Source organism: Platichthys flesus, chromosome 16 (assembly GCF_949316205.1).
Source record: "Platichthys flesus chromosome 16, fPlaFle2.1, whole genome shotgun sequence".
Taxonomy (NCBI): Eukaryota; Metazoa; Chordata; class Actinopteri; order Pleuronectiformes; family Pleuronectidae; genus Platichthys; species Platichthys flesus.
In genome coordinates, this window is record NC_084960.1 from 5,342,743 (window position 1) to 5,362,561 (window position 19,819).

The window sequence follows — 19,819 nt, forward strand, 5'->3', positions numbered from 1 at the left end:
AGCATAATGCATTCCCTAACCCTGACCATCCTAAATTAAAATGCTTTACCTAAACCTAATTCAGACCCTAACCCTAAAACCAGGTCAGAACCCTCAAACAACCCTTTGAACACATACACACACATTTGTACAGTCATCTTAGTGAGGATACTTCTTGACATTATGCAGCCCCTTACCCTAACCATCCAAACTAAATGCCTAACCCTTAACCTAACCTAAACCTGATTCTAACCCTAACCCTAAAGTCTTAACGCTCAAACAGTCCATGAATGACGGGTCACGCAGTGAGGACCGGCCAAAAGCTCCTCACTTTCACAAAATGCCCTCACTCCGTGGGACTAAATCTGGTCCCAAAAAAAGAAAGTAAAGCTGTAGCAAGTTTTCACAACTGTCTACAAATACACAAGTTAAGCAGCAGGATGTGACCCTAACCAGTTGAGTAACCATCAACATAGCTCTTCTATTGTTTTGCTTTTCCTACACCGAGATAGGACAAGGGTTGCCCACACTGTAAGACGGTAAATATAATGCACAATCTAGTCCATTCTTTGTGGAATAAAAGAAAACAAATCCACTCAAGAATTCATAGTGATTTAATACTTCAAGTGAATCAAATCAATAAAAACACAAGACACTTCAGAATTTCAGTGCAAACTTTGTAAGATGACATCTGTTTCAGCACGTACAAGCAAGCCACTCAGCGGAAGCTTAAGTATAACTTTGGTAATAATAAATAAAATAACAAAATTTAATTTATTTGATCACTTTGTTCCGAAGCATCTCAGTGATAAAGCTCTCCAAGGAGGTTATGTCTTCATTCCTATCTGTCAGCAGGATTACACAGGAACTACCGAGCAGATTTTCTTGAAACTTGGGGGAAGGGTGCGACACGGGCCGCCCGATAATTCCTTATGCACGGATCAGGTCAAAGGGGCAGAACCAGGAATTCTTTGTCAGGGCATTATAGGGCTTTTCTTTATTTTTACATTTCCACAGATTTCTCAGGAAATAATTCATGGATCTTGATGAACAAAAATCAGGCACAGTTGGGGAACTAATGTCTGATTGTGTGCAAAAAATAACATAACGCTGAAACAACACAAATGCTATTAGTGCTCATAATGTCAGTGGAGATACCCCAGTGCACTGGACCTGAATGAGCATATGCATGGACGTAAAGAAGAATCTTAACATTCTACTATATAATATCACATTTCAACAGCAGAGCCTCCCCACTCACTGCTTATGGTTTCATACCAGGAATCTCTTGGATATCAGATGTTAAGGCCTGATCAGAGACTAGACTAAATAGAAAAGGCTTTTAGGATTCGTGGCGCCTCCTGTAACTGGTTTGCGTCTAATTTAATGACATCTTACAGACACAATCTCTTCCATTTCTCCTAAGTGCCTAATGGCCATGCTCTCTAGCTTTTACAGAATCCAGATCATGTATATCACATATTATGAAATCTGTTCATTCGGCCTGAAAACAAGTTGGATACATAAGATGATGCAGGTTGTTGACGGCCTTTTGATGACAGAAGTGTTTGTCTCAGTAATCCTAACAGATGCAAACCACTTGATGCGTAATGCTCAATTTCCCACCAGTGAGATGACACATATTTGTGCCAACATTTGGAAAGACCAGGCTGTTGAATGTGAAAATGGCCTTCGCTTCCACCGACTGTTCCCAGTAGAGAACGTGTTTGTCCAATCCAGAGACTTCTTCATTTTCTATTCACATGTACACATCAAAATCAGTCCACACACTTGTCTCCCTGATTGCCCCATTATCACACTTCCATGAATGTTGTATGTGTTATGTTCAGCAGCCCATTGGGGTTTTTCTCACAAGATTTCACTGGCTTATTGTGATTCTTGTTAGCTTTGAATAAATTAGCACAATTTGTGCCAGTGGAAATCATGTGGTTAGCCTCGTCTATTGGTGAAGTGTGCAGCTGAGCACCATGTGGGGGGTTTTCACACCCTCAGTCTCTCTTTTTTTAGTTTCTGTTCTATAACACAAATCAAACAGCATACATTTTAACAAGCTTTCAACCTGCTACTCAGGCCCTGTTCAAAGATCCGTTCACAAGAGGTCAGTGCTAAGTCCGTCCTGAATGTGTCTCCTAAGAACACTTGTGATCAAACCTCGCTCATCCGATAAATAAATATGTGCGACATTTGCGTTAGTGAGGACCAAATAACATTGTTTTTAGCTAGGCAGAGTTTACAGACGTGTGTGTTTGCAGACTACGGTGTTGTTGTGAGTGAGCCAGGAAGAGAGAGGGGGAGAGAGAGGGGGGGAGGAGGAGAGAGAGAGAGAGAGAGAGAGAGAGAGAGAGAGAGAGAGAGAGAGAGAGAGAGAGAGAGAGAGAGAGAAGCTCTGGGAAAGATTTTACCAATTTAAGAAAAGTATGTATCATTATATATATATGTACTGAATAGTGTTGATGTTGTGGCGGTAATCAAATCTGTATTCTTATTAAAAGTGTAGTATGTATTTTCCTTGACACGGCTAAATGAATGGGGCCATGTGCGTCTCACAGCACCTCTGAATGAGGTCTGAGTGAGCTGAACACACCTGGACTTAGCGCTGGCCACTTGTGACCGGATCACTCAGGACAGGTGTTGAAATCAGGCCTGAATGGGGTTTTACATTCATTTCATCAGTTCTGCTTCATTAGTAGATGAAGCTGCATAGCCATAATGTCCATCACTCATTGAACATCATGTACAGGTAATGAGATGTTTATTAGGCTTTCATTATCATAAATGTAATTTTAATGTTACATTTTGGTGAGGTACATAGGGTAATGTGTCATGCATTCTAATTATCAGCACTCACAGAGAGCAGTGATGCTCATGTTCGTGTTTCCTTCATGGTTTTGTTGGAACAGTCTTGGTTTGGTTACCAGTGGGACTTCCTTTCTTTGGCAACCAGCTCCAGGAAATGGGAATGACTTGCATAGAGGCTGGAGAACGAGTCCACATCAGCCCACTTGACCTGTCCTGCGTCATCGCCGGCGTGCAGCGGCAGCTCGCTCACACTGTCGCCTGCGGGAACAACAGAGATATCTCAGTGTCCCATAAAAATACAGTTTGTTGCCCCCAGAGTGAAAATGTATCAGAAGTATACACTTCAATTGTTTAATGCAAATATTATTGATACCTGAGTCATCATGGAAGTTGACCACGACTGTCTCCATCCAAGCATTGTCAGTGTTTCTAGGATCATCCACATATCCTTTATAGACCTGAGGGAGAAAAAATGTATCTTTAGTTTTCCTAATAGAGGCAACTTATTGACCAGATAGGGATAAGTGAGTCTCTGTCAGCTGCTCACCTGAAACCCTGTTGATTTAAAGAGTGTTGTGATGTGCTCATTGATTTTCGCTCTCTCCGATGGCGACAACGAAAGAGAGTTCAACGCTTCCTCGGAGAACTCCCTCTGCAGCGTGAGAGTGACCTGCTCCCCTGCATCCACCATCCCCTACAACACGAGCACATGGGTCACACATAAACACGCAAGTCACAGACAGGTGGAATCCTAAATATCCCAAACCACCATTGCTCGTCTGTGAATTTATCTCTGTTATCCTTGAGAAATCTTAAAAAGTTGTGAGAGTAAAATGGTAGACATGTAGAGCGACACAAAGGGAGGTGAACATTTTAATTCACCCACCCCAGGGATGGCCCACTGCCCACAGTCCTTCCTCTTGATGGACACAAACTGCAGGATAGGCCTTTTGGTGACTGGGTGCTGTATCTTTGCTCCATTGGCATCTACTTTCCACCTGCCAGAGAGCGACATATGAAAAGAAAACTGCAAATGACACAAGGCTCATCGATCGAATGAACTGTGATTAGAGATAATCTGGATAATAAAGATGTGTAAGGAAAGGAAATATTACCTGGTGACAACTGGATCTGCTGCATGATTGGGTCCCCACCGTCCCAGCAGACCTCTATCGGTCAATCCTGTGCGTCCACGAGGATTCCTAAATGAGTTAAAAGTGAGGAAAATATGCTTTTCATAAACATATATTTTCATAAATGGCCAAATTAAAAAATGAAGAGCTCGTACAAATAAAAAATGTCTCTAGTACTCAGAGGCCCATTTTCCTGACATGTTTGTTCATCAATATTAAAGCTAACTGAAGTGACTGTGGTTTATTAAAATTTAATGAAATATTTCTAGGATGCGAAAGTGTGAAACGTCCCTCCGGAGAATCGACATCCCAGAGAGCAGCTCTTTGCAACCACTGCTGGATTAAAGACATCATTAGGAAAAGTATTTCGCACATTAGCAATCAGATCAAGAGAGATATAAAACCACTGATCCTGAAACTTTCTTCTTAAGTCTGCTTTGTATCTGTCAAAGCTGGAAAATCCTTAAGTCCAGAGGTAATATTTTATTTTTTTGTAGATAAAACAATTCCTCTTGCTCTACAACTTACAGTGGCTTTCCGTTTTCCACCTTGTAGCTGCCCTCGAAGCTTGTCCGGTCCACAGAACCATCCACAGTGTTGAAAATAGGACTGAAAGATCTGCAAAAACAAGATAAAGTCATCAAAACAAGGTTGGATCAAAGTGCAAATGACTCACACAGCTAGGTATACATCTCACAACAGTTCCAGGGAAATCTATAACTAATTCTACAGGGCATTCATCTATCCACTCAACCATTATCTATACCACTTATCCTTTAAGGGTTGCTGCCGGCTAACATTGAGCAAGAGGCGGGCCACACCCTGGACAGGTGGGAAATGTATCACAGGGTGGACATCCAGATTTAAACCATTCACGCTCACATTTGCTACTAAAGTCAATAAAGAGTCTCAAATTAACCCAAACCGAATCTGAATGTCTTTGTTTTGAATTGCTCACCCGATTTCAGGATCTGCCCATGCTGGCTTCTTTGCTACCGCAGAGTCGGTGTGGCTGACTGGTTTATACTCCGGCCAGTTCTGACTCCAGTCCACCTGGTTATCGGGCACCGGGAAGCGCTTGATGTTGGATCCTGGATACTGAGGGCATCTGGATTTTGCGTGAGGAACCGCTGAGGTCGGCATCTTCAGGACGCTGGTCAGGAAGAGGTTACAGCTACTGGAAGTGATCGATCTGGCGGTGGGGCTGCTGGTTAAAGGAGGGAAGGACGAGCAGGCGATGGCAGACCTGCAGGAGAGGAAATGTGAGACACGTTGGGTTGACCCCCCCGCCCCTATATCCACCACTCCTTGCTTTTTTGGCTTTTCAGGAGATAATAGACAAACACCTCCCCACAGCATTAACTTTATACCACACTTAAAAAAAAACTTTAGTATTGTACTTGAGTATTGAAATCATCATGAACTCAGGTTAGTCATTTTTACAGCATATACACACATTTGTCAGCTTATGTAATATGGATTGAGCAAACATCAGATGATTATTTTATGAATTCTGTTTGACATTTAAATTTTGATGTGATCTTCAATTTGATGTTGTACCTAAGCCCAGCACTGTGGTTCATTATGCTATTGATATTAAATCACATGGCCTGGCTCGGCTGATAATGGTGTCAGCGATCAGGGAACTTTGAAAGAATCTACTTTAGCTTCAAGCTAACCCTAGTCCTGTAAGTGTAAAATAATGTAGCTGCTACGTGAACGTGTCCGTACCTTCGTCCGGAGGAGGCCACGGTGCAGGGGAGTCCGAGGAGAGTGAGCGCTAGACGGATCCGGCACATCCAGTTTCGCTGCGGAAGGAAATGAATCATTCCTTCAGAAAGGACCCAGGCATCGATCAACCACAACATGGACAGGAGCACCGTTTCCAGGAAGTGCACCTCCCTGCGTGGTGACGTCACAGAGAGGGCGTGCGGTTTTGGCCGTCGCACTCGTTTCCATGGTGACCACCTTCAAGTATCTATTGGTGAATCTGCCTCTCTCACAAACTAATTAATTAATTAATTAATGCACAACACGTTGGTCAGTTTTTACATAAATGCCGTTTACTTCACATCACACAAGTGCTGTGTAAAGGTGTATCTGTAAAAAAGACTATTTCCCCTTTTGAATGACAATATTTTATGTGACAGTGTAGATGTAACAGTAAAACAACATTATACACGTTTGGAGACAATTATTGTATGTAGTGTATTGATAAGGAAAACCTATCATGTGATGCTTAATTTCCATTTTTTTATTTTTTAATACAGCACCACTAAAGCATCACTTTGTTGTGTTGTTAATTTGTGTAGGTGTGTGTGTGTGTGTGTCTGTGCACAAGCAAAATTGACATTATTCACAAATGGTGATGTACAATATTTGATGTAAGTGTAAAACAATAAGACGAATCGAGATCATTTTGTTTTAATAACAGGTTTCCTCTTCAACACCAAATCTTGGACTAATATGAACAGGGGCAGAATGTAAGGCTGCACATTGCATCTATTTATATAATTATATTATAATTTTTATTATGTTAATAGGGATATACAGTCGAATACATTATAACATTAGGGCTTCACCATAAGCACAGCACTCTACCATCATATAACATGGAAGTATACAGTGATTTAAAATAGTGGATTATCACGAAATCATCAAATTAAATTGATCATAAACTCAATTTTTTCTTATTCTTGTTGTTCTTGGCAAAACTGGCAACATGCAACACATATGGACACGCCCACCCTGCGTGTTTATATTGCAGCCTGCGCTTGTTACGCTGTGATAATGGAGAGATGGATGGGCGGGGCCTTTCCGTGCGGATCTGTAGCCAGCTGGCGTGACTCCGCCCAACCGAGTCAGCCTCGACAGGCATATCTAACGCATCTGTATTACCGTAGTTTGGCACGCGCATTTTACGCTCGGTGTTGAGGCCAAATCCGCGCTCGCGTACCCAAATCCGTTTCCAGTCCGGCAGTGGAGAGGGCTCGGTGCTCGGTTCTCTGCTCCGTCAGTCCAGACATCCGCACGGTCACAGCCCCGGAGAGACGTTACACGGCGCGGGGAGCGGCAGGCGGTGCCTCGGCGAACACACTCGGACAGAGCAGGAGCACTTCGGAAGGGAAAGAATGGCGGATTCGAGCAGCACCGCAGCGGTCGGGGCCGCGGGCTCCAACAGCGCCGCTGCTGCTGCCGGGGCGGCGGGCACTGTTGCGCAGGATGTCGCACCCGGAGCCGCGGGACCCAAGCCCGTGGCCGAGTCCGTGAAGGGCCAGCTATTCGACGTGGGCCCCCGCTACACGAACCTGTCGTACATCGGGGAGGGGGCGTACGGAATGGTGTGGTGAGTTGTGCTTGCCGTAGAATCAGAGTGGAGACGTGCTAGCTCAACGTTGCGCTGCTTGTTGGTAAATACGGTTCGCTAGCCCCGGTTTGGCAGCTGGGTTCTGCGAGAAGAATGTGCATAAAACGTGAGGGCGGTCGCCATGTTTGTGCTTTTTAATCTGCTGCCTTACATGGGGACGTATGGTTGAACCTCGACCCGCTCTTGTGGTTAGCATGTTAGCAGGCTAGCTACAGGCGTGGCTTCGAGCTTTACAGGAAACAAGATTGGTAGAGATTGCGCAGAACGTAGTTTGCAACCCGAGCTGGAGAAGCTCTTTGCAAAGGCTGCGTCTCGACCGCAGATTCAAGTAGCTTATCGCTGCAGCCCTTTTCTCTCCCCTTCCGCCTGGTGTGTGTCTCCCACTCACATTCACGTGTACTTCAGCTCTCACACACACACACACACACACTCAGCCTGCAGCAAAGCCGCTGCACAGAATGCAAGTGGGATTTGTCAGCTGTGGCGAGGCCTCTCCTTGTGTTATCTCTGTGTGTGTCTGTGTGTGTGCGATCTGCAGCCCTGTGAGGACGTGCTAAACAGCCCTGATGCACTTTTAATATCAGTGCCAAGGCGGCCGAGCTGTGAACAAACCATCAGATGTGACAGCACTGCGTGGATGGCACACGGAGAGCTGGGCCCACACACACGTCCATCCCGCCGTGTGGATCCCTGTCATCCCCACTGTGACAGCACAGGGCTGTTTTGTGTTGCTGTCATCGTGGTCATGTGGTTCCACTGATGCAGCATCCAGTGTTTGTAAACACAGTCACCTCCCAGCGGCTGGCACAATGAAACAAAAACCCACATAGAATATAACGTAATGGTCTCAAACCCTCGAACCCTGTGCTCTTTGCTCCACGGGATGTTTTAGTTACCGCTGTGATGGTTAATGTCACAGTCGGTGGAGGGGGTGCACACACAGCCCAGTCTTCGCAGCGTGTTGTGCAATAAGAGAAAATGCTTGTACCAATAAGAGAGATGTGATGTAACTATTGTTGCTGTTGCGGGTGAGTGCCTGTGTGAAAGCATAACTTGGACGCTTTTTGTATATTTAATCCGTCCCACAAAGGGAATACGAGGAATCAGGGATGGGTTTGACAATTTATCTTTTCCCTTTAAAATTGACAAGGGGATGAACTGTATATGCAGTTGAGCCAGAAACACACAACTCTCAGCACTGCCTGTACTCTACACCTACACCACACTGATAAAGCACCTACACTCAGGAATACACCTACAGAACTTCACCACATCTCACAGCAGAATAGAAGTGTGTGTGTGTGTGTGTCACATGTGCATCTTGGCTGTCGAGACCGTCTGCAGGACCATCCCTGTTTTCTGGTACAGTCATTGCCTATTAACTGCGTGGTGTGTAATGTGAGACCTGTTCTGTGCTCTCCGCCCTGTGCAGCTCTGCCATGGACAACGTGAATACCTCGCGCGTTGCCATCAAGAAGATCAGCCCCTTCGAGCACCAGACGTACTGCCAACGCACACTGAGGGAAATCAAGATCCTGCTGCGTTTCCACCATGAGAATATCATCGGCATCAACGACATTCTCCGGGCACGGCAACTCGACAACATGAGGGATGTGTATCCTTTAGCTCTCTGCAGGAGGAGCTCACTGCATTGGTTTGCTTTTATTAATGCAAACGTCACATATACCACAAAATTATTATTTAAAAAGAAAAAGCTGCGGGAATAATCTAGTTTGTTTTTGCCCAGAAACTATAATTCTCTCACACAATCTTCAAAAAAAAACACACTTAAAGGGGAGAGACACTATTAAGCGTTAATTTAAACATCTGTTCATGCTGGATCCAACAACCCGTAACAAAACGATGTGCAGCAACATTTGAAGAGGATTTAAAATTTATTGCAACAGCTTTGTTTTTTTATTTTGTGTGTTTGTGTGATGTTGAGAATTCAGCTGTGACTGCTCCTGCCTGAAAATGATTGAGGCTGTGTGTGGTGAGGTTCAACCAAACAAATACACGGTTATTAACCCAGCACTCGCTCACTGTACTTCTGCCATAGAAAAAAAGGTACACACCTCAATTGAACCGCATTTATCCTGTCAAGTGCTAAATTGATCATTACAGAATTAATTGGTATTGATTCAACATGTCTGTGGTTTTCGTTTAGCTGTGTCACCTCAGGTCAGTCCCTCTTTAGACAGAAAGAAGCAGCCGTTCGCAGAGCAGCTAGCAGTGAACCGGGGGCATGACCGGTCAGTGTGTTACTGTGACAACTGCTGTGGCAGTTTGTGAAAAGCTGCTTTGTCCTCAGTGAAATGCAAAGGAAATGTGTGATGTCCTTTTTTTTTTCTTTTTTTCTTCTTTGATCTGCCTGGACACTCCGCTTTGTTGTTTTGTTGCCGACTCATGATTTGGGACTGATGTCACAAAATCCAGGGACAGCAGCACCAATACCAGGGCGTCTTATACCAACATGACCTGATGTTGCCATGAGAGGAAAGGTTAAGGGATCCTCCAAAGTTATAACAGTCCATCCTGAGGAGGATATGAGTGTTTACACCATCCAGTACTAGAGATATTTCATCCTGGACCACAGTGGTTGACCGAAGGAATCGACATTATCAACCCTCCAGCCTCCTCTGGACTTGTTGAGTATAACTAAGTTATTGCATCGACTGTGTTTGACCAAGTGCAAGTCTGACCGTCTCAGATTTGTCTACAAGATACGAGTCTAGAGAACCTGACAAATGATCATTGTGCCCTGAGGCTGGAAACTGGTCCAATCAGGGAGCTATAGGGAGTGGGGCTTAGAGGGTGATGTGTCTCGTTTCTTGTCCAAACGGCAAGTTAACACACGTTTAAACAAAGTATGAGATGAGGTATGATTCAGCAGCTCTTGGCTCGAGCTTCCCTCATAAATTTCCACCACTGAAAAATGCACAAGATATTTAAGAACGTTCCTTTGTCCCCAAGTCGTTGTCCTCCTTGACTCGAGCGTCCCTCCAGCTACATCGTGCAGACCCTGATGGAGACGGACCTCTACAAGCTGCTGAAGAGCCAGAGGCTGAGCAACGACCACGTCTGCTACTTCCTGTACCAGATCCTGCGAGGCCTCAAGTACATTCACTCAGCCAACGTGTTGCACCGTGACCTCAAACCCTCCAACCTGCTCATCAACACCACATGCGACCTCAAGGTCTGTGCACACACACACAAACACACGCGGCACGCGCACAACAGCATCACTAGTGACAAGACGGTTTTGTCTGTGGGCTTTTTTTCTCCACTTCAGAAAACAGTGACTTTTGGTGTTTCATGTTACAGATTTTTGGGAGATGGCACATACAAGAGAACTAGACCACACTTCAATATACACACTGAATATATTTAGTGCGTTACATTTATATATTTTAATTTAGTATTCAATATTCCCATTGAGCTGAGAACCATAATGTTTCTCAGCAAATATTCTTTTTTTAACCATTGGTACCAGTAGCAGGAAAGTATCTCAGGAATGTTGGATCAGGGTGACGGATTGACCCGGGCCTTCGCTTGCTCGTCACGACCGAGCCAAGGAACCCATGTTGTTGCTGTTATTCGGATGATGCAGACTTTCAGACTTGTAATAGACATTTTCCCGACAACAGAGAGGAGCTGTGGTCTCCTCCCTGATGTCCTCCCGTCTCTCATAAGCTCAGAATCTGAATGGATTCAGTTTTACTTTGTTTTTCCATTCAGGATTTTGTTAAGCTTGAAAATAGAAACACAGAGTCACACACTCTTTTTTTCAGCCTGTAACGATTTGAACATGAAGTGGCCTTATAGTGAAATCCTGCAGATTTGTGTGCACGATTGTGTCGTCAGTGGAGATTATTAATGACAATATCTTAACCATGTAAATGAGTCACGGTCTAAGTACCTTTTAGACATAAACAATGACTAATTTCTGTAACACAATACACCAATCAGTCACTGCATTGAACCAGAAACTGGTTTTAATGTAACGACTGATTTGCTGTACAGTTGCATGATGTTAGATGTGTGTAATGGGGCGTGGCCCTGGCTTCTTCTCCGCTGGCAACAACAGCGAGCGTTAGCATCTTGATTCTTTCTCCACTTGCCTTTTGGAGATGTTGGAAACCACTTATCAAAACTGAAGCACACAGCGTGCAATCAAAGGGAGGGCGTTTTAAAGCATCACAGATAAAAGATGTACGATTAATTTCACAAAGGGTTGTTACACATGAGGACATATTTTAGAATTTAACAAACCATGGGAAGATCCTATTTGCTGTGTCTGAGTTTGGTGCTGGTCAGTTTCACGGAGTTCTATTCAGTGTGTTGCTCAACCTCAGAGTTCACTTGTGAACTCTTGACAGCCGACCATCAATCCCTTGATAAGCTGATCATGTGGGTGGAGTAAAAAAACTAAAGCAACATATGTGGAAGCAGCTTCCTGATACATTCCACTCCACGATGAAAAAGGAAAATCAAAACACACCCATATAACTACAGCCACACATTAAGTCCCTGGCTTTGTGCCACTATTGTTACTTAATGTGCATATCAAATGACTTTGAGTAATATGATCCTCAAATTGATTTATCATATTCGACGCAGCCCCCATTGGGCCCTGGTTTCTCCACATCCCTGTTCACTGTGTACAGTCTCTCTGCTGGTCACTGCCTGGCTCCAGGCTTCCTGCAATTTGGTGATTTGATCAAAGAAAAACAGAATTTAAAAAGAAGAGAAATAAAGTTGGTTGGAAAAGCACAATAACAGGAACCACCCTATTATTCCTTACCAACTACTTCTATGAGTTTTGGGCTTAAGTTTTAAATCCGACACAAAAGCCACTTTCAGATCAGATTTTGTGCAGACTTTGACTTTCACATATGAAGAAAGAAGCAGGAGATTCTCCAGATCGGTTGATGACTGGGTACTGGAGGCAGGAGGCAGGAGGAGGCGTATAGGTTCCATTGAAGAAGTCATGTGTCTCTGGTTTACAGCAAACACCAGCCCCTTTATCACCAACAGCTCCAATCTCATTGTTTTTCGATTAGTTGGCGTCTTCGACTGCTTCTCTGATCAGAGCAGGTCTGAAAGCAGCCGCAGTGTGACCGGTTGGCAGACTGATGTTTCTGACCTCTGACCCCTTTGTGTCGTCCTCAGATCTGTGACTTTGGCCTGGCGAGGATAGCCGACCCTGAGCACGATCACACAGGTTTCTTGACCGAGTACGTGGCCACGCGTTGGTACAGGGCTCCAGAAATCATGCTCAACTCCAAGGTGGGTGTATGTGTGACTGATGTGGATTGATCGGAGTGTGAGTGTGTTTGTCAGTGTGTTGATGGTTTGTGTGTTTGTCTCAGGGCTACTCTAAGTCCATCGACATTTGGTCAGTGGGCTGCATCCTGGCTGAGATGTTGTCCAACAAGCCGATCTTCCCTGGGAAACACTACTTGGACCAGCTCAACCACATACTGGGTGAGACACAGTTCCTGGCCACCTAACAAGAATGTCTCTCTACGAGCAGCCATGTTGAGAGGTGTCCATGACACTCCTCTCTGTGCAGGCGTCCTCGGCTCCCCGACTCCAGAAGATCTGAACTGCATCATCAACATGAAGGCGAGGAACTACCTGCAGTCCCTGCCTGAGAAACCCAAGATCCCCTGGGAGAAGCTCTTCTACAAGGCCGACTCGAAAGGTACTCACATGGAATAAGAAATGATATGTCATACTTATTGGAAATTAGAAAACCTGCAGACTAATCTGAGGAAGCAGGTGGAGGCTGAAGGTGCAACTGAGCTCTGTGTTGTAAATGACTTGTATAGCTTGTATCGGTAGCAAATTCATAATTATATTAATATTTCTATATACGTATTTTGTTAAATTCTTTCCACAAAGCTCTTTACTGGGCTTTTTAAAATAATAAACATTGATGTTGGAAAAGAAGGAAATTGAGAGATTAGATACTTGATTCAGATTATCCAGAGAATTGAATAATACAAAATTAATTTGTGGTTATTTTAATCACACTCTTTATTCCTTAAAGATATAGATTTTTTTTTTAATAGACAGCATAAGATACTTAAAAATATAAGATTAAAAAAAATTTAACTCATTGACTTTTATGAATGTGAAGTTTTTGTTCTCCTGCAGTCCCAAAAAACAGTTAGAAGAAAGTTGTATTTCATATTGCTGCACAACCTGTTGATTGAACTAACTGAAGCTCTCTGAATCTTAACGCAGCTCTGGACCTCCTGGGTCGCATGTTGACCTTTAATCCCATCAAGCGCATCAGCGTGGAGGAGGCCCTGGCTCATCCTTACCTGGAGCAGTACTATGATCCCACAGATGAGGTATGCATGGAGGCTGTAGTTATTGTTGGAGCTGTGTCCCTTTTTGAATCAGTATTAAAACTGTACAGTTAAAGAGGAATCTGAACAACACACAGGGAAAGAAGCCAAGCACAAATGTGTGTGGCAGAAGGGCTTATTAATTCATGTTGTTCGCCAGGCTTTCATTGTGAGCCGGTCTGCTTTGTGCCGGGAAGCCTCTTAGCCGGGTTCGGAATGCAGTTAGTGTTACGTTTGCTCCAGGTTAAAGTACGTAATCTCTCATCACATAAAAGTTTATGTAAGTGTTGGCACAACTCTCCCTTTGTTTTACAGCTTGATTAGATTAATACCTCAATTGGTGCATTCTGATTTCTGGTTGTAATTTTTTGTTCATTCTCTGCATATTTTTGTAATTAAACTGCATCACTCGGGTCACCTCTCGATCATTGCTGCTGTTTTGTTACGTTAGGTAAATGTGTGCAGAACAGTGAAACTGGATTTTGGCACAAAGACAGAAGTGTTATAAAATGTGTGTGTATGTGTTTGTAGCCGGTAGCGGAGGAGCCCTTCACTTTCCAAATGGAGCTGGATGACCTTCCCAAGGAGAAGCTGAAGGAGCTGATCTATGAGGAAACGGCTCGTTTCCAGGAACACTACCAGGGCTCCTGAGACACACAGGTACGTGAAACTGAAACACAAACACACACACCCCCACACTTACTGCAGCGCACACTCGGAGAACAAAAGCTCAGGATCTGCTCTCTTCTTGAACAAAAGAGCCAAAAAAAAACGTTTTGCATGTCTGATATGTTTTCTTTAAACTGCAGCAGAGCTCTGAATGTGATTGGATGGTTCAAGACCACTAGATGTCAGTGGAACACCTGCCATTCATAGCTTAAACACCCTGCACATTGTTTAGTCACTGTACCTGTTTGCTGTCACACAGATCCAAGAGGACAGTATCATAGGCACATAAATTTGTTTTCAAAGTAATCCAATAGGCCGATCAATTTCGGATCACAAAGATTTCTATGCTGTTTATTTCACACATAACTGAAACTGAAACTGAGATGCTCCCTCAACTCTGAGTCTTGCCAGTGTTGCATCTTGCACAATGCAAAGAAAAGAAAGAAATCTCTGTTGCACATTGTTCCCAAGATGCAAGAGACGTTAACGGGTACACAAATGTTCAGGGCTGTTTATACGCCAACGCCTCAACGCTCAGTTTCAAAACTCATCTCAAATGATAGGAGTGAAGGTAAAAGTCTGGAATATAGCCCAAGAGCCTCATTACATGTTCTTCTCTTTCTCGCAGCCCTAAAGAGTGACAACACCACGCAGAGGCTCGGAAAACAAGAAGACTCCAAACGACATGCTAAAACAAAGAAAACAAAAACAAAAATCTTCAAGAAACCAACAAAAAAGAGAAAACACGAACATTTAACTGCTTATCTTTCCATTTCTACTGCAAGAGACAGCTAAGTTCAACTTTGATTTCCGTGGCTGGGTGGGGTGGTGGGGTCTGTCGTACTCGTACTGGTTTGGTCCTTCTCCCGTGTTGGACTCTCCCTCTGTGTTTGTTTTCCAGTCAAACGCCTCACCTCGTCCCATCTGCAGTTACTGCTCTTCTCTTCTTCTGTACTGTTTGTTCATCCTCAACCTGTCGCTGATCTCTCTTTCCTCTCTGTCGCCCCCCCCCTCATATAAAATCATACTACTGTATTAACCAACACCATAACTCTCTCGTCTCGGCTCCATGTAAATCGCAACCTGGGTTAAAGTCGAGGGCTAAAAGAACAGGGATGCTAATCCGGTGTGAGTATGTATATACAAAAAAAATATAAAACCTTCTCCTATTTTCCGTTTATTTTTTTCGTCGTTGTTTTATTAAGTGTGCTTGTCGCAGTTTTCGTTTGTACACAACGTTGTTTGAGTGTTTTCGGATCAGTTCAGAGTCGTAATGTTTGTGTTGGGGTTTATATTTGCAAGTCATTTTTTGAACACTTGATTCTGAGACGAACATTCAGTGTTTTTATCGGCATGTTGGCAGGTTTATAGATTTCTTTGTTGTCGATTTTCTTTTGTCTTTTTTTAAAGAAAAAAAAAAAACTGTATGATGTTGATATGAATGCATGCATTCCTGGAATTTACCAAAGTGGCAGAGAGACGCGGGGATCTTGGCTGGGGAGCATATTTAAGAAATATCAGTTTTTAACCGTAACCACATTTCTTGACCTACAACTCGAATCAAGGGCCGAGAAACGGATGTGAACGGTTGTTTTCAGGAGGTTCTACGTGTTTGGAGCAAAACAGAGCAGAAAACAGTTTCTACGATCAAGTGTTCTTTCAGATATTCCAACTGTGATGCCTAGGCCCCATTTTCCAGAACGTTCATGGAGCTCTGTGCCATGTCGAAACGTTTAATCCCCCCCCAACATATTGTAAACACCAAAACTGAAATGATCAGTACCGACCGGACAAGATGCAGATGTGCCACAGAAACACCACACCGGTGAACATTACTGTGCTCTCCACGTTCTGCCGTGTTACATCCCTTGTCCATTAAATACAGCCAACACCAAACAGCTGATCCAGTGTCAGTATTACATTCCTATATCAAATTACATTCCTGTAACACACGCAGCGGCTGACTGGTGAACTGCTTGTGTCATGACACCGCTGGAGCCCCCTTGTGGTTTTCACCCAGCCTGTCTGGAAAATGGGGGTCTGGTTGACTTTAGCCTTTCCCATTGTGCGATGCTGTCTCGTGGAGGGAGGGCTTTGTGCCGGGTGGGACCTCGCTCAACAGCCGAGGCCCCAATCCGAACAAACTCAATCTCCGTGAATTCAAGCGGCCATTTTTATTTTGTGGTTCTCTGGGCCCTTTTGACTTGTCATAGAAAGGAAAAAAGCACACCTGAAAATTCAGATTAAGCGGGATATCAAACGTCCCAGTTAATCAGTCGTGCCACTAAGCTAGCGCACATACACACACACACACACACACACACAGTAACAGGACCCCAGTAGTCGCTCATCTGAATGGAATGCCCTCATTATTAATGTTTACGGCTATAACGTGCCAGAATGTCTGCTGCGGTAAGAGGCCTGTTGATGCTGGTGTTGAATGTAACTGGCCTTCGCTTAGTGGACTCTCCTCAGTTGTGTCCATTGACATGAAACCGCACCACTACTGAGAAAACTGTGCACGTTACTGATTTAATCGAGAGCTGTACAGTTACTCCTGCTCACAGCCGAGCAACCATCATCACTTCCTGGTTGTCCCGTATATCCCAGTTTGCTCCTCTCTGCGTGTTTTTATTTCCTGTGCTCCTCTTCCTTCCTCCCTTTGCCTGTGTGTGTGTTTCTTTGTGTGTGTTTGTGTGTTTTCCTGGCCACCCGTTAACATGCAGGATGTGTGTTCTGTAAAGCGGGTGATCCAGTGTCTGACGTATCATCGAGTGTGTGTGTTTGTGTGTGCATACAAGTTGTTCTCTCTCTGTGTTCATTGTCTCTGTCAGTTTTCAGTGTCTGCTCCCTGCTCTCCGTGACCGCTCTACTCGCTGCTCGGTGGACCTCCACCCACGGGTCCACCAGCTCCACCTGCACTAATCTTTCTGCCCGTTGCACTGGGACCAGTGTATAGACCCAGATCTGGAGCGCTCACTGGCCTCGCCCTCTCTCCCAGGGCTGTTCTTTCAGAAGCCATAGCCACCACTCTGGGATCGTCGTGAGGCTTTATGGTGCATGTGGCGACGCACGTCTTTTTGTAGTTCTCCCCCCGACTCCCCCCATGCTTTACTATTAGGGGAAAAAAAGGGCTGCCCCCTCTCCCTCCTCCCCTGTCTGCGTGTTTACGTCCTCGCCCATATCTGCGTATCTACTGTGGGACGGGGAAAGACCCTCGGACCCGCGTCACTGACTCTGCTGTCCCTCTCCTCCGTCGCCCCTCGTCTCTGATCAGGGACATGGTCATAACGAGCAGGACATCCCGCTCCGATCACATGACTCAATCAGCACGCCAGCACTTTGTCTCTGCAGCCACGCTCTGACTCCTTCGAGGTTGTTTCGAATGGGCCTCTCCTTCCCTTCCTGTCTTGTATCCTGCTCATCCAGCTTTAAGTTTCACCTGCTGTGTGCGCGTGTGTGTTAAGACGCATGGACTGTCTGCTGTAATTCATGTCCGTGTAAAAGTATTTGTATTTTTGCTTCTCAGTAACATAAAGCCAAGGCTCTTTTTGTGTAGTGTGTGTGTGTGTGTTGGTGGTGTGTATTTTCTCCTCGCAGCTTGGGCCCTCTCCCTGCAGCTCTTTGCTTTTACATCTGTGCAACTGTTTTTTTTTTTGTTTCTTCTTCTTTCTCCACAAAGAACAGTCGCACAGATATTTTCTCTGCATTTTTCTTCTGTAGTCAAACAGGACCTGCTTGCTTTTTGATTTTTGTTTTGTTTTCCGACCTGCCACCAGAACAAACATCTCACTGGGTAACTGTAGGAATGAACCAAGAGGACCACATTGTTGCAATCACACACACACACACACACACACACACTTCCTCTCTTCGCCTGAGGAGTGTATCCGTGTGAAAAGTTGCACTTAAACACACCGCATACATTCACACAGTATCAACAAGTCTAAAGGCCCGTCTGTCATGAGGCCTGTTTCCAGATATTGTTGTTTTTAAATGGCTGTTCTTATTATTGCTATTGTCGTTATATTGGTGAGTTGTGAGTTTTTCTTTCTTTCTTGTTTTTTTTTTTTTTTTTTTTTTTTTTACATAAAAGGGAGTTAAAGTTGTATCTTTTCTTTTTTTTATTATTAGGATGTTTTTATTTGTATTTCTTCTTCCTTGTTTCTCTTACGGGCTTGACTATTGGCAGTGTTTTCAATCTTTCGAAAACCTAGGCTGTTTTGTTTTTGTTTTTTTTATTTCTCCAAGATCTTACAAGAAATTATTTTAAAAGAAGATATAAGTAGATTGTCAAAGAGATATGAGTTATTATTGAGGGTTATAGTCTGTATATTCTATGGGTATTATGAATTAAACGATTAACAAAAACAGAATTATATACATATAATTAAATAAAAATTTCCTGATACTGTTACAACTCTTTGTGGATGTTTTTTTGGTCCTCTATTGATTGTGTTTTTTTATTTTCTGCTATGATTCAGTCTTTTTATATTCAAACCCTAGGGAGCAAAGTTTACCCCTTGCACATTCTAATTCTCCTATATTCTAGGAAATAATAATAATTTGCAGTGAATCTTTATTAAAAAAGAAATATGTCTGACCTGACATCAAATTGTTTAGTTTAAAAAGAAAGCTACAGACCGCCGCTGGCCTTTCCTACCAGAGTCCGAAGGTACAAGCTTTACATTTTTTGTTATTGCTGCTTTCAGACCTGCACTGATCCTTAAATCATCCAGAGGGGATGTGCAGTATGTCAGAAAGCTAATGTCTGTTGCTCCGCACATTCCACAGACTTTTTCAGCCATGTTCCCAACAAGCTCTTTTCTTGCTCCTTACATATTTCAGAACAGTGTTAAAATAAGCCACTAATTACAAGCCATGTTTTCCTCTGTGCCGCTGGTTGCCTGTGTCACTGATGATGATGATTTAAAGTTAAATTGGTTATTAAATTTGAGAAAATATTAATATGCCTTTGCGCAATCTCAGGAATTAAAAAAAGGTTAAACATTACGAACCAGTTTAAAACAGGAAACTCAGACTGGTGGGAACGGATATCTAACTGTGACCAATGTCAACCTGCTCTGGCTCCTGTACGACTTTTACCATACTTCACAACATGTCTGAGCATGGCTTCTCCCTCCCTGACATTCCCAAAGACTTCGATGAATGACAGCAATGAGACAGGAAAGGAAAACCTTGTAAACATGAAGAACATTTGATAAAGAATGACCCGGAGCTGCACATCCGTCACCTGCACATGGGAGAAAATGGTAGAAAGTCACTTTGTGCCACAGTGAATAGATTTGTATGTTCTGGTAGAAACCAGGCTCTTTGACACATGTCAGCTTTGTTATTGAAGCGGAACAATACAGTGCTACACTCTGCTGACGTAGAACTGGATGTATAGAAAGCAGGGGTACATGTGTTGTTGTCCTATTTCTGGCCTCATGGGTCCGGGTTGAGTTTACATATCTCCACATGCTACCACA

General features: G+C 43.8%; 2 protein-coding genes across 2 annotated transcripts; one reads left to right on the top strand and one right to left on the bottom strand.

The window, feature by feature from the left end:
* Window positions 1-575: 575 nt before the first annotated feature.
* Window positions 576-5,829, bottom strand: nudt9 (nudix (nucleoside diphosphate linked moiety X)-type motif 9). The gene is made up of 8 exons (XM_062407271.1): window positions 5,664-5,829; window positions 4,891-5,178; window positions 4,461-4,550; window positions 3,915-4,001; window positions 3,686-3,797; window positions 3,347-3,493; window positions 3,173-3,257; window positions 576-3,057 (listed from the first exon to the last, which is right to left on the bottom strand). Exons 1-8 carry the CDS (start codon window positions 5,798-5,800, stop codon window positions 2,912-2,914), a joined length of 1,092 nt encoding a protein of 363 aa, XP_062263255.1. The 5' UTR covers window positions 5,801-5,829; the 3' UTR covers window positions 576-2,911.
* Window positions 5,830-6,771: 942 nt separating this feature from the next.
* mapk3 (mitogen-activated protein kinase 3) lies at window positions 6,772-18,747 on the top strand. The gene is made up of 9 exons (XM_062407270.1): window positions 6,772-7,278; window positions 8,732-8,914; window positions 10,306-10,495; window positions 12,472-12,588; window positions 12,672-12,786; window positions 12,875-13,006; window positions 13,552-13,661; window positions 14,190-14,318; window positions 14,956-18,747. Exons 1-8 carry the CDS (start codon window positions 7,064-7,066, stop codon window positions 14,307-14,309), a joined length of 1,182 nt encoding a protein of 393 aa, XP_062263254.1. The 5' UTR covers window positions 6,772-7,063; the 3' UTR covers window positions 14,310-14,318; window positions 14,956-18,747.
* Window positions 18,748-19,819: the final 1,072 nt, after the last annotated feature.